Source organism: Nothobranchius furzeri, chromosome 19, assembly GCF_043380555.1.
Source record: "Nothobranchius furzeri strain GRZ-AD chromosome 19, NfurGRZ-RIMD1, whole genome shotgun sequence".
Lineage (NCBI taxonomy): Eukaryota > Metazoa > Chordata > Actinopteri > Cyprinodontiformes > Nothobranchiidae > Nothobranchius > Nothobranchius furzeri.
This window is the reverse complement of record NC_091759.1, coordinates 26,864,066-26,879,065: the sequence shown is the minus strand read 5'-3', so window position 1 is coordinate 26,879,065 and position 15,000 is coordinate 26,864,066. Positions and strand designations below refer to the sequence as shown.

The window sequence follows — 15,000 nt, the reverse complement described above, 5'->3', positions numbered from 1 at the left end:
ATCCGAGAACGCCTGCTTCATCATGTCCGCCTGAGAAGGGGAATCATCATCATCATCATCATCATCATCATCATCGGCAGCAGCCCCCCACCCCCACCCAGCGGTGACCTACGTGCTTCTGGACGTCTCCTCCGATCTGCTGGCTGAGGGACACGTACTGGGCCACGGGACCGCTGACGATCACATCAAAGGCCTCCACGTAGGCCGACACGGCTGTGAGGAGAAGCAGAGAGGCTCAGAACCAGCCCGACCCAAAAGAACCAGCAGAATCTAAGGGCGGAGAACCACATCAGAACCCGATCGACCTCTCAGCTCATGGAACCTGGGCCAGAAATCAGCCAAGGTCCACAAGAGCGGTTCCGAGTACAGAGGGCGTTCATGGTTACCGAGCCGCATAGCGAGTAAGGGTTAACGCGTGGTGTTAGTAGTAAGTTACTACTACTACTACTACTAATACTACTGCTGTTGCTACTGCTGTTGCTACTGCTACTAATACTACTACAGCTACTGCTACTACTAATACTACTGCAGCTACTACTAATACTACTACAGCTGCTGCTACTACTAATACTGCTACTGCTGCTACTAAAACTAATATTATTGCTACTACTAATACTACTGCTGCTACTAAAACTAATATTATTGCTACTACTAATACTACTGCTGCTACTGCGACTAATACTGCTGCTGCTAGTGCTAATACTGTTGCTGCTGCTACTAATACTGATACTGCTGCTGCTAATACTAATACTGCTGCTACTAATACTGCTACTGCTGCTACTAATACTAATACTGCTGCTGCTAATACTAATACTGCTGCTACTAATACTGCTACTGCTGCTGCTAATACTGCTACTGCTGCTACTAATACTGCTACTGCTGCTACTAATACTGCTACTGCTACTACTAATACTACTGCTGCTACTAAAACTAATATTATTGCTACTACTAATACTACTGCTGCTACTGCGACTAATACTGCTGCTGCTAGTGCTAATACTGTTGCTGCTGCTACTAATACTGATACTGCTGCTGCTAATACTAATACTGCTGCTACTAATACTGCTACTGCTGCTACTAATACTAATACTGCTGCTGCTAATACTAATACTGCTGCTACTAATACTGCTACTGCTGCTGCTAATACTAATACTGCTGCTACTAATACTGCTACTGCTGCTACTAATACTGCTACTGCTGCTACTAATACTGCAGCTGCTACTAATACTGCTACTGCTGCTACTAATACTAATACTGCTGCTACTAATACTAATACTGCTACTACTAATACTGCTGCTGCTACTGCGACTAATACTGCTGCTGCTAGTGCTAATACTGTTGCTGCTGCTACTAATACTGATACTGCTGCTGCTGCTACTAATACTGATACTGCTACTAATACTAATACTGCTACTACTAATACTGCTGCTGCTACTGCGACTAATACTGCTGCTGCTAGTGCTAATACTGTTGCTGCTGCTACTAATACTGATACTGCTGCTGCTAATACTAATACTGCTGCTGCTAATACTGCTACTGCTGCTACTAATACTGATACTGCTGCTGCTAATACTAATACTGCTACTGCTAATACTAATACTGCTGCTACTAATACTGCTACTGCTGCTACTAATACTGCAGCTGCTACTAATACTAATACTGCTACTGCTGCTACTAATACTAATACTGTTGCTACTAATAGTAATACTGCTACTACTAATACTGCTACGACTGCTGCTGCTAATACTACTGCTGCTGCTGCTACTACTGCTGCTACTAATACTAATACTGCTACTACTAATACTGCTACGACTGCTGCTGCTAATACTACTGCTGCTACTAATACTAATACTGCGACTACTAATACTGCAACGACTGCTGCTGCTAATACTACTACTGCTGCTACTAATACTACGACTGCTGCTACTAATACTGCTACGACTGCTGCTGCTAATACTACGACTGCTGCTACTAATACTACTGCTGCTGCTACTAATACTACTGCTGCTGCTACTAATACTACTGCTGCTGCTACTAATAATACTACTGCTGCTACTAATACTGCTACGGCTGCTGCTGCTAATACTACGACTGCTGCTGCTAATACTGCTGCTGCTGCTACTAATACTACTACTGCTGCTACTAATACTACTACTGCTGCTACTAATACTGCAACGACTGCTGCTGCTAATACTACTACTGCTGCTACTAATACTACTACTGCTGCTACTAATACTGCTACGACTGCTGCTGCTACTAATACTGCTACGACTGCTGCTGCTAATACTACGACTGCTGCTACTAATACTACTGCTGCTGCTACTAATACTACTGCTGCTGCTACTAATACTACTGCTGCTACTAATAATACTACTGCTGCTACTAATACTGCTACGACTGCTGCTGCTAATACTACGACTGCTGCTGCTAATACTACGACTGCTGCTACTAATACTACTACTGCTACTAATACTACTGCTGCTGCTACTAATACTACTGCTGCTGCTACTAATACTACTGCTGCTGCTACTAATACTACTACTGCTGCTACTAATACTGCTACGACTGCTGCTGCTAATACTACGACTGCTGCTGCTAATACTGCTGCTGCTGCTAATACTGCTGCTGCTGCTGCTACTAATACTACTAATACTACTACTACTAATACTACTACTGCTGCTACTAATACTGCAACGACTGCTACTGCTAATAATACTACTGCTGCTACTAATACTACTACTGCTGCTACTAATACTGCTACGACTGCTGCTGCTACTAATACTGCTACGACTGCTGCTGCTAATACTACGACTGCTGCTACTAATACTACTGCTGCTGCTACTAATACTACTGCTACTAATACTACTGCTGCTACTAATACTGCTACGACTGCTGCTGCTAATACTACGACTGCTGCTACTAATACTACTGCTGCTGCTACTAATACTACTACTGCTGCTACTAATACTGCTACTGCTGCTGCTAATACTACGACTGCTGCTGCTACTAATACTGCTGCTGCTGCTACTAATACTACTGCTGCTGCTACTAATACTACTACTGCTGCTACTAATACTACTACTGCTGCTACTAATACTACTACTGCTGCTGCAACTACTGCTGCTACTACTACTACTACTACTGCTGCTACTACTACTACTGCTGCTACTACTACTATTACTGCTGCTACTAATACTACTGCTGCTACTAATACTACTGCTACTAATACTACTGCTGCTACTATTAATACTACTACTGCTGCTACTACTAATACTGCTGCTACTAATACTGCTGCTACCAATACTACTGCTGCTGCTACTAATAATACTGCTGCTAATACTACTACTGCTGCTACTAATGCTACTACCAATACTACTGCTGCTACTAATGCTACTACCAATACTACTGCTACTACTACTACTGCTGCTACTACTGCTGCTACAACTACTACTGCTGCTACTACTACTGCTGCTACTACTGCTGCTGCTACTACTACTACTGCTGCTACTACTACTACTGCTGCTACTAATGCTACTACCAATACTACTACTGCTGCTACTAATGCTACTACCAATACTACTGCTGCTACTAATGCTACTACCAATACTACTGCTGCTACTACTAATACTACTACTGCTGCTAATACTAATACTACTACTGCTGCTACTACTACTGCTGCTGCTGCTACTACTGCTGCTGCTACTAATACTACTGCTGCTGCTACTACTGCTGCTACTACTAATACTACTGCTGCTGCTACTAATACTGCTACTAATACTACTACTGCTGCTACTACTAATACTACTGCTGCTACTACTAATACTACTACTGCTGCTACTAATACTACTGCTGCTACTACTAATACTACTGCTGCTACTACTAATACTACTACTGCTGCTACTAATACTACTACTGCTGCTACTAATACTGCTGCTAATACTACTGCTGCTGCTACGAATACTGCTGCTAATACTACTGCTGCTGCTACGAATACTGCTGCTAATACTACTGCTGCTGCTACGAATACTGCTGCTAATACTACTGCTGCTGCTACGAATACTGCTGCTAATACTACTGCTGCTGCTACGAATACTGCTGCTAATACTACTACTGCTGCTAATACTACTACTGCTTCTAATACTACTACTGCTGCTACTACTACTGCTGCTACCAATTCTACTGCTGCTACAAATACTACTACTGCTGCTACTACTACTGCTGCTACGAATACTGCTGCTACGAATACTGCTGCTACTACGAATACTGCTGCTACTACTACTGCTGCTGCTACTACTACTGCTGCTGCTACTACTACTGCTGCTGCTACTACTACTGCTGCTACTACTACTGCTGCTGCTACTACTACTACTGCTGCTACTACTACTGCTGCTACCAATACTACTGCTGCTACCAATACTACTGCTGCTACCAATACTACTGCTGCTACTACTACTGCTGCTGCTACTACTACTGCTGCTACCAATACTACTGCTGCTGCTACTAATACTACTACTGCTACTAATACAACTGCTGCTGCTACTACTACTGCTGCTGCTGCTACGAATACTGCGGCTAATACTACTACTGCTGCTACTAATGCTACTACCAATACTACTGCTGCTACTAATGCTACTACCAATACTACTGCTACTACTACTACTGCTGCTGGTACTACTACTACTGCTGCTACTAATGCTACTACCAACACTACTGCTGCTACTACTAATACTACTACTGCTGCTACTACTACTGCTGCTACTACTGCTGCTGCTACTAATACTACTGCTGCTACTACTACTGCTGCTGCTGCTGCTAATACTACTGCTTCTGCTAATACTACTGCTGCTGCTGCTACTAATACTACTGCTGCTGCTACTACTGCTGCTACTACTACTACTGCTGCTACTACTACTCCTACTACTAATACTACTGCTGCTGCTACTAATACTACTACTGCTGCTGCTACTAATACTACTACTGCTGCTACTACTAATACTACTACTGCTGCTACTACTAATACTACTACTGCTGCTACTAATACTACTACTGCTCCTACTACTACTACTACTGCTGCTACTACTACTGCTGCTGCTGCTACTGCTGCTGCTGCTGCTACTACTACTACTAATACTACTGCTGCTGCTACTAATACTGCTACTAATACTACTACTGCTGCTGCTGCTAATACTACTGCTGCTACTAATACTACTGCTGCTGCTACTAATACTGCTACTAATACTACTACTGCTGCTACTACTAATACTACTGCGGCTGCTACTAATACTACTGCTGCTAATACTACTGCTGCTAATACTACTGCTGCTGCTGCTAATACTACTGCTGCTGCTAATACTACTGCTGCTACTAATACTACTACTACTGCTGCTGCTGCTACTACTGCTACTGCTGCTACTACTGCTACTGCTGCTGCTACTACTACTGCTGCTACTACTACTAATACTACTGCTGCTGCTACTAATACTACTACTGCTGCTGCTACTAATACTACTACTGCTGCTACTGATACTACTGCTGCTACTACTACTGCTACTACTACTGCTGCTGCTGCTACTACTACTGCTGCTGCTACTACTGCTGCTGCTACTACTGCTGCTGCTGCTACTACTGCTGCTGCTGCTACTACTGCTGCTGCTACTGCTGCTGCTACTAATACTACTACTGCTGCTGCTACTACTGCTGCTGCTGCTGCTGCTACTACTGTTGCTGCTACTACTGCTGCTGCTACTAATACTACTACTGCTGCTGCTACTACTACTGCTGCTGCTACTACTGCTGCTGCTACTGCTGCTGCTGCTGCTACTGCTGCTGCTACTACTGCTGCTGCTGCTACTACTGCTGCTGCTACTACTACTGCTGCTACTACTACTGCTGTACTACTGCTGCTGCTGCTGCTGCTACTACAACTAATACTACTGCTGCTGCTACTACTAATACTACTACTGCTGCTACTACTACTACTACTGCTACTACTACTACTACTACTGCTACTACTACTGCTGCAACTACTACTGCTGCTGCTCCTACTGCTGCTGCTACTACTGCTGCTGCTACTACTGCTGCTGCTGCTACTAATACTGCTGCTGCTACTAATACTGCTGCTGCTACTAATACTACTACTGCTGCTACTACAGCTGCTACTAATACTGCTGCTGCCACTAATACTACTACTGCTGCTACTACAACTGCTGCTACTACTAATACTACTACTGCTGCTACTACTAATACTACTACTGCTGCTGCTAATACTACTGCTGCTACTGCTAATACTACTGCTGCTACTACTAATACTGCTGCTACTAATACTACTGCTGCTACTACTGCTGCTGCTGCTACTACTGCTGCTGCTGCTAATACTACTGCTACTACTGCTACTGCTGCTAATACTACTACTACTAATACTACTGCTGCTGCTACTACTACTAATACTACTGCTGCTGCTGCTAGTAATACTACTGCTGCTGCTACTAATACTACTACTGCTGCTGCTACTAATACTACTACTGCTGCTGCTACTAATACTACTACTGCTGCTGCTACTAATACTACTACTGCTGCTACTACTAATACTACTACTGCTGCTACTACTAATACTACTACTGCTGCTACTAATACTACTACTGCTGCTACTACTACTGCTGCTGCTACTAATACTACTACTGCTGCTACTACAGCTGCTACTACAACTGCTGCTACTACTAATACTACTACTGCTGCTACTACTAATACTACTGCTACTACTAATACTGCTACTGCTGCTACTAATACTGCTACTGCTGCTACTAATACTGCTACTACTACTACTGCTGCTACTACTAATACTAATACTGCTACTACTAATACTGCTACTGCTGCTACTAATACTGCTGCTACTACTAATACTACTACTACTAATACTACTGCTGCTACTACTACAACTGCTGCTACTACTAACCCATTCTTTCCACCGGAGCCGTCAGCAGCACGTTACTGCAGCAGCGCGTCATAGCTGCTGATAGGAACCGCTGTGGTCAACAGAACCTTTTCCACCGGAGCCGTCAGCAGCGCGAGTCGGCCGCGTCTCAGGAGCAGCATGTCGCGGCCTTTACGCGCCGGTTCTATTTTCTACGCGCGACGCCTCTGAAACGGGTCAAGTTCGACATTTTTGGGGAAGGAAAGACAGGAAATCGGACGCGGAAATGGAGAGAAGCTACCGAGATTTTCAGAATAAAGAACGTGCTGCCTTCCGGTTGCTTTACTTAAAAAAAGGTTACTAACTGTGCAGCACCGTGAGAAGTTATCACCTAGCTAGCGGTCTCCTTTGTTTTTCAGGTCCGTATTGGCGATTATAAAACGGACAGAACATAAAACAAACCATGTTGTAGTTTTCTCCTGCTTGTTGTTGTGTTTACTGACGAAGTCACTCGTGTGACTTCGTGCTCGGTCGGTGACAGCTGCTCCCCTGCTGCTTCACGTCTCGTGGGAAGGGCCAAGCAGCAGCTAGACGTGCTGCTGCAGTAACGTGCTGCTGACGGCTCCCGTGGAAACCCGGGGTAACACTACTGCTACTACTACATCTGCTGCTACCACTAATACTACTACTGCTGCCGCTGGCACCCAGTTGTGATAAAGCGTCGGACAGTTCTGAACCCAGTTTTAGTTCTGAACCCAGTTTTAGTTCTGAACCCAGTTTTAGTTCTGAACCCAGTTTCTGAATCTCCTTAGAGGTTTTCTCTGCTCGATGCCGATGAGCTGGCCCTTCTCACCCAGACTAACATCTTCTCCATCACCAGATGTGACTTTCCTCCTGGTTGTTTGAGAAATGAGAAGCAGCTGAACTTGTTGCAGGCTCCTGCCGTCTTAGTTACATCCAGGTGGAGATGTGTATTTTGTAAGTTATTATTAGGAGATACTTCACTGGAGAGACATGGAGAGTAACTACAGACCATGTCAGTCTGGACCAGGTTCAGGTCCATGTTCTGGACTGGACTTGACCATCAGTGTGTGTGTTTTTGGTTCTTACCCCCCCCAGCAGAGGCTCCAGAGCCGCCTCCTGATCCCGACATGACCTCCAGACGACCCACGGCTGCCTCCAGCCTCTGAACCAGACTTGATAATTCTGCCATACCTGCCAGGTGAGACGAGACACCATGAGCTAGAAAAACAAACGTGGTGCTGAAACTGGGAGCAGAATGTTACCGTAGTAACATGGACCAGACATTTGGAGACTTTCGCCTGGGGCTGAATGTCAAAAACTAAAGAAATGTGCTGGGGGGCAGACACGCCCCTGTTCAAACCCCTCGGCGTACAGGGTCAGCCTGTGGAGCAGGTTCAGTCATTTAGGTATCTGGGAACAGAAGCTGATGACCACCTGTCCTTTACGAATCACAGCAACGGTGTCTACAAGAACGCGCTGCAAAGACTCCGCCTGCTGAGGACGCTAAGAGCACTCGATGTGAACAAGGACATCCTAACAGTTGTATACAAATGACTGAATCCATCCTAACGTTCAGGATTACAGCTCGGTAACCCTTTCTACAGTTAAAAACAAAACCTCTCTCTCATTGTTACGTTAGGCAGCAGAATTACAGGTTCACCTCAGATCCCACTTCCTGTTCCTCACCAGCGAGCAGCGCACAGGAAGGCTACCCTGATCAGTGCAGACCCAACCCATCCACGAACCCACATTCTCAGCTGCTTCCATCAGGAAGGAGGTCAGAGTTCCACTGGCCAGGAAACCGCGTGTTCCCACCGCAGTCACAACTCTGGATTCTTAGTTTCATTCACGATGAAAACATTCTCATGTCTTTTATTTGTCTCTTTATGCATTTGTGTGAATCCATCCATCCATCCATCATCCATCCATCCATGTATTCATCCATCCATGCATCAATCCATCCATCCATCCATCCATCCATCCATGTATTCATCCATCCATGCATCAATCCATCCATCCATCCATCCATGCATCAATCCATCCATCCATCCATCCATGCATCCATCCATCCATCCATCCATCTATTCATCCATCCATCCATCAATCCATCCTTCCATCTATCCATCCATCCATCCATCTATTCATCCATCCATCATCCATCTATTCATCCATCCATCCATCCATCCATCTATTCATCCATCCATCATCCATCTATTCATCCATCCATCAATCCATCCTTCCATCTATCCATCCATCCATCATCCATCCATCCATGTATTCATCCATCCATGCATCAATCCATCCATCCATCCATCCATCCATCCATCCATGCATCAATCCATCCATCCATCCATCCATCATCCATCCATCCATCCATCCATCCATCCATCCATCCATCCATCCATCATCCATCCATCATCCATCCATCCATCCATCCATCCATCCATCCATCATCCATCCATCCATCCATCCATCCATCATCCATCATCCATCCATCCATCCATCCATCTATTCATCCATCCATCCATCAATCCATCCTTCCATCTATCCATCCATCCATCCATCTATTCATCCATCCATCATCCATCTATTCATCCATCCATCCATCCATCCATCTATTCATCCATCCATCATCCATCTATTCATCCATCCATCAATCCATCCATCCATCAATCCATCCATCCATCATCCATCTATTCATCCATCCATCATCCATCCATCCATCAATCCATCCATCCATCATCCATCCATCCATCTATTCATCCATCCATCATCCATCTATTCATCCATCCATCCATCCATCAATCCATCCTTCCATCTATCCACCCATCCATCTATTCATCCATCCATCCATCCATCTATTCATCCATTCATCCATTCATCCATCCATCCATCCATCATCCATCCATCTATTCATCCATCCATCATCCATCTATTCATCCATCCATCCATCCATCTATCCATGCATCCATCCATCTATTCATCCATCCATCCATCCATCCATCCTTCCATCTATCCATCCATCCATCCTTCCATCCATCCATCTATCCATGCATCCATCCATCTATTCATCCATCCATCCATCCATCCATCCTTCCATCTATCCATCCATCCATCCTTCCATCCATCCATCTATCCATCCATCCATCTATTCATCCATCCTTCCATCCATGCATCCATCCATCCATCCATCATCCATCCACCTATAGTAACAGACAGAAGCGGGGGTCCAGGCCCGCCGTACAGATGTTGGGGACAGGACAGGGACTGGTACCGTGGGTGAAGGCCGGAGCAAACGAGGTCTTCAGCCTGACCGTACAAACCGTCACCGATGGGGAAGCACGGTAGGGTGTGTGAGTGTAGGCAAGGATCGAACCCGTCTAACGCTTTAAAGAACCGATCAGAAGTCCACAGGCAGCGTTCAGGGATTCCAGGACCGGGAAACGGGGTCAGATTTTATGTTCCCACTAAGGCGTCGCAGCTGCAGCCGTGCCAGAGCGGCCCAGCTCAGGAACAGGAGGCATCGCAGTAACGAGTCCTTGTTGTAGAAGATGAACTACCATCTCCACGGCTCTGAATCCATCCAGCATGAAGCTCCTCACACCTTCTCACCAGCCTCCAGCAGCTGTCAGAAGGCTCCACATGTGGATGCTGTTGCAGCAGTCAGCCCCTCCTCTTCCTCTGATGAAGACGCCTACCTCACCTGGACCTCTGCGCTCAGGAGCATGTGGAGGCAGAAATCACCGGTTCTGGTGCATCGGGAACCAGCAGGTGTGTGTGTGTGTGTAACGGGTCAGAACACGCAGACTGTAGGTATGTGGGGCAACAGAACCACTCCAGTCGCTTCACAACCAAACAAAGAAACACACTAAAGCACTGAGTCACAGGTGAGCCTCACCTGGTTTAGGGGACGGACTGGAGTTAGCTCAGATTACCTCAGCCTGGAGCTTCTCCCAACTCACACACACACACACACACACACACACACACACACACACACACACACACACACACACACACACAGTCTCTTGAAATCTGTAGAGGTCTTCAAAAATCATCTTAAAACTCACCTTTTCATCCAGGCGTTCCCGCTAAATATTCTAAAGACGGCTTTGTTCTTGTTCACACCGTCACTTTGTTTACTGTTGTTGTTTTTATTGGTTAGAGGTGTTTGCCCTGAGCTTACTCATGTTGTACAGCACTTTGTGATGTATATCTGTGAAAGGCGCTCTATAAATACACTTTACTTAATACACACACACACACACACACACACACACACACACACACACCTGAAGACAGGAGGCGTTGGACTGAGCAGGTGAAGGGGTGTGTGTGTGTGTGTGTGTGTGTGTGTGTGTGTGTGTGTGTTGGGGGAAGCTCCAACAGGAAGTGAATACCAGGCACCATCGTCCCCAGCTTTTTCCAGGTAGATGAGGGAAACGGTCTCGTGTCCCTGACCTAAAAACCCGCGCTGATCAGCTGATCCTGGCTCGGTTCTGACCCAGCCCCAGATGTTTGGCTCTGTACCTGACTGGAGAGAACCCAGTGGTACCAGAACTCTGGGTGGTTCTGATGTGGAAGCCTCTCTGCAGGTCCAGATGTCTGAGCCCTGGGACACCTGTCCAGGTGACCGGGTTGGGCTCGGTCCCGGCCCGGTTAGCTTCCGGTGGGGGTGCGTTCACCTTGCTCACAGGTGAGAAAACAAACAGGCTGACGCTAATGCTAGCAGCTAGCAGCGCCGGTGGGGTGTTGTGCTGGGTTCCGTGTCCCCGTTTAGTGCAGACTCCCGGTAAACACACCGGCCTCGTTCCTCCGGTGGCGGCACCGGGAATACCGAACCAGAAGCTTAAGCTAAAGTATTCAGAACACCGAACCGAACCGCTCCTGTCAGAACATGTTCACCAGACAGATTTAACCGGACCGGGAGTGTTCCGTTAGGCCGGTTCGTCCTCGACACACCCTCTCCACTTCCCCAAATTCTGCGTCTGCTCGGGGGTTCGGTTCGGTTCGGCGTCACAAATAAGAGCCGCGACTCGCTCCAGAAACCCAACGGAACCGTCTCCGCTTACCTGCTAGGCGGGTGGAGCAGTGTTTGGGTCCGTTGGTACCGAGGGGTTCGCTCGCTTCTTCCTGGTCGCTGAGATTTCCCAGCAGCCACCGCGCCGCGCTTCCGCCCTGGTCGCGGGACCGATTCCTCTCCATATAAGGAGTGTGAAGGCAGCGGGCAGCACCGGAACCAGCTTCCTCTGAGATGGGCCGGAAACGGGTTCTGGTTCTGGTTCACCACAACGACCGAGACAGCAGCTCCGGTTCCTGGGAGGTCCAAGATCCCGGTGAGCTGATGTGTGCACCCAGACCCAGTTAACTCCCAGTCCCAGACTGGACCAGCACCGACCCGTGAACAAGTCCTCCACTTGGGGCAGGACCTGTCCCTGACTCGGAGAAGACCTCCCAACCTCTTCTGATGGTCTCAGGTTTAGAGGAGCTGCTTCACTCAGCAGCGATCCGCTCAGAGCTGGAGACCGGTTCTGATGGTTCTGATGAAGCCCTCAGGACCAGACCTGGTCCTCAGATCCCCTCCACACACCCGAACCCTTCTGAACAGAACCGGTGACGGGTTAGGGTTCAGTGACCCGATCATACTTGTGTACATTACTGTAGCACTTCTTCTTCTGGGATTATTTTAAAGTACATTTAAAATGTTGACGCCTCACAATACTCTGAACGACACCAGGTGACGTTAAAGTGTCATTGACTCAGTTTTTATTTTTTATAAATGTTTATTCAGAAAAACAAGTTTATCCAGTCTTTAGTGTTTTTGGACACTTTCACCAGCGCTGGAGAACACGCTCCCAGTAGAAACTGGGCCACTGAACCAGTAAAACCAGGAGGAAGGTTTTAGGTGGGATGTGTTCCGGTTCCGCTAGCGCTGGACCTCAGTGATCGAGTCAGCTGATGCGGTGGGGGTTTGTCCGCCAACCTCTTGATCAGCTGCTGCCACGGATCTGAAATAAAAACACATTGTTGTCCTCTACTCGGTATTTAATACACACGAGCAGCAAACAGGCGTGACGATCAGCTGATGGTAGTGAACAACTTGCCTGCAGTGGGTAAGTGCTCTGAGGCTGGGGCTGCAGCACACTCGGAGGAACCAGGACATGCGAGTGTTTTAAACCTGGGGTGTGGAGGTGCTGATAGGTAACACACCTGATGACTCCGGGTCAGCAGCAGTCCGGGACGCGGCGTCGAGGCTGCTCATGGACACGCGTGGCTGCTTGTGTGTGTGTGTGGATGTAAAGAGTTACGCTCAAGTGCACATTACAGCATTTTCATCATCGGGATGACCTTTGACCCTGAAACTCCTCTCCTCAGACAACTCCACTGTGGCCTGATGGAAAGCGGCCAGCACAAGTGAGCCCATCAGCTGTGAGTGGAGTTCAGTCGGTCTGGACACCCACACTGGTTCAGGTTAGGGTTAGTGTGCTCCAGCGGGTCGGTACCTCACCGACACGTGTCAGGGTGGGCCGTCCCAGCTGCTGCTGCGGTGCTGGACCTGAAGAACGATAAGGGTTGCCTAGATTTGTGTCTTACGGATGAAAGTTCAGGATCTTCTATTAAATTTAGTTTGTGTGCAAAATGCAGATGAATGTCGGATATGAAGAGTTGCTGCTGCCATCATGTTTGGTGCTGCGTGGGTCACCTTACCTGTCTGTCATGGCCCAGTCATCCATCACGCACCTGTTGACTTGGGCCAGAGTGTCAGCAGTGAGACTCTGTGGGAAGGGTTGGACTCCCAGCACAGATGTGGTGACGGGTGAGAGCCAAGCCCCCGTGTTCACGGAGGTCCGCGTCAGCGGTTCTACTCACGGCCACGGCTCGCTGTACTTCCCTCTTCACTCGTTCCCGTTCCTCCGCATGTCTTTAGCCATCACTTCCTTAACCGTCTGACAATGAATCAACATCAGTCCAGTACTCGACACACTTATCAGTCCGCCTGTCGTTAAAGCAAGACCTTCTGTTTTGCCCTGTTGAATCCACTTTTATACCCAGAGGTGACTCTGGATGCAGGCATGACGTTTGAATCACGTGTTTATTTTTGTTTGCTGTGTCCGAACCCTTAAATCGGGCCACGGTCTAATACTTATGTACATGTGACACGAGGAACAGCAGCTGTCTGAGACGTGTGTGTACAAACCTCTCTGGTTGGCAAAACGTGAGATGGATCAAGGACCGGAACCCCTCACGCTCCACAATGCTCAGGGGCTGGCAGTCCTTCAAAATAAAAGCCAGAACTGCTTGGTCCAGAGCAATCTTCCTAGATTCTAGATTTCAAAATAATAAAACATATAAAATAATAAACATATAAAATAATAAAACATATAAAATAATAAAACGTAAAACATATAAAATAATAAAACATATAAAACATATAAAATAATAAAACATATAAAATAATAAAATATTAAAATAATAAAACATATAAAATAATAAAACATATATTTGTAAAACAGTCGTGACAAAGCACGCCCAGTGTCTATGTGGGTCTGCCTGTGTTCGTTCTTGGTGCTTCCTCTTGGTTTTCATGCTTGGCTCTTAATGTCTCGGCATTGAGGAAGTGCTCTAGGACAGCTCCGCTGAGCAGATGCGACATTTAACCTAAATAAAATTAAATACTTTACACTGAGAGTCAGTCACGTTGCCGTTTACAGCTCTGACAGATGTGCAGAAGCAAGACAACGCGTACCTTATTTGCAGTTAAAAGATCTAAATGATCCCACACAGCAGAACCTTCTCTGGCTCCATTCTGTTGTGTAGGACGTCTTGTTTAATGATCTTCTCACGGCGACTCATCCCGTTGACAGATGCAGAGTCAATACCTTATAAACACAGGTTGGCGCCTTGGCAATGAGCAACACAGCAGCAGTGTCGGTCACATGACTTTTTCTTAAAGCAACACGCGCATCGACAGGTTTCGCTCCATGAGCCTGACACATGCACCGGTGTTGCTGGACCCATCACTTCTGCTCACCAAGAATCCTCTGGCAACACATGAAACTCACTAT

The 15,000-nt window shown here is 46.8% G+C and overlaps 1 protein-coding gene across 1 annotated transcript in view; it reads right to left on the bottom strand.

The window, feature by feature from the left end:
• Positions 1-12,337, bottom strand: part of cap1 (CAP, adenylate cyclase-associated protein 1 (yeast)) — a 16,117-nt gene extending 3,780 nt beyond the window's left edge. The window contains exons 1-4 of the mRNA XM_015974828.3: positions 12,007-12,337; positions 8,021-8,125; positions 113-213; positions 1-30 (exon numbers count right to left, since the gene is read on the bottom strand). The exon at positions 1-30 is cut by the window's left edge and continues 48 nt beyond it. Of these exons, the coding sequence (XP_015830314.1) occupies positions 1-30; positions 113-213; positions 8,021-8,125; positions 12,007-12,139 (369 nt within the window). The 5' untranslated portion in view covers positions 12,140-12,337. The remainder of the gene's footprint in view (positions 31-112; positions 214-8,020; positions 8,126-12,006) is intronic.
• Positions 12,338-15,000: the final 2,663 nt, after the last annotated feature.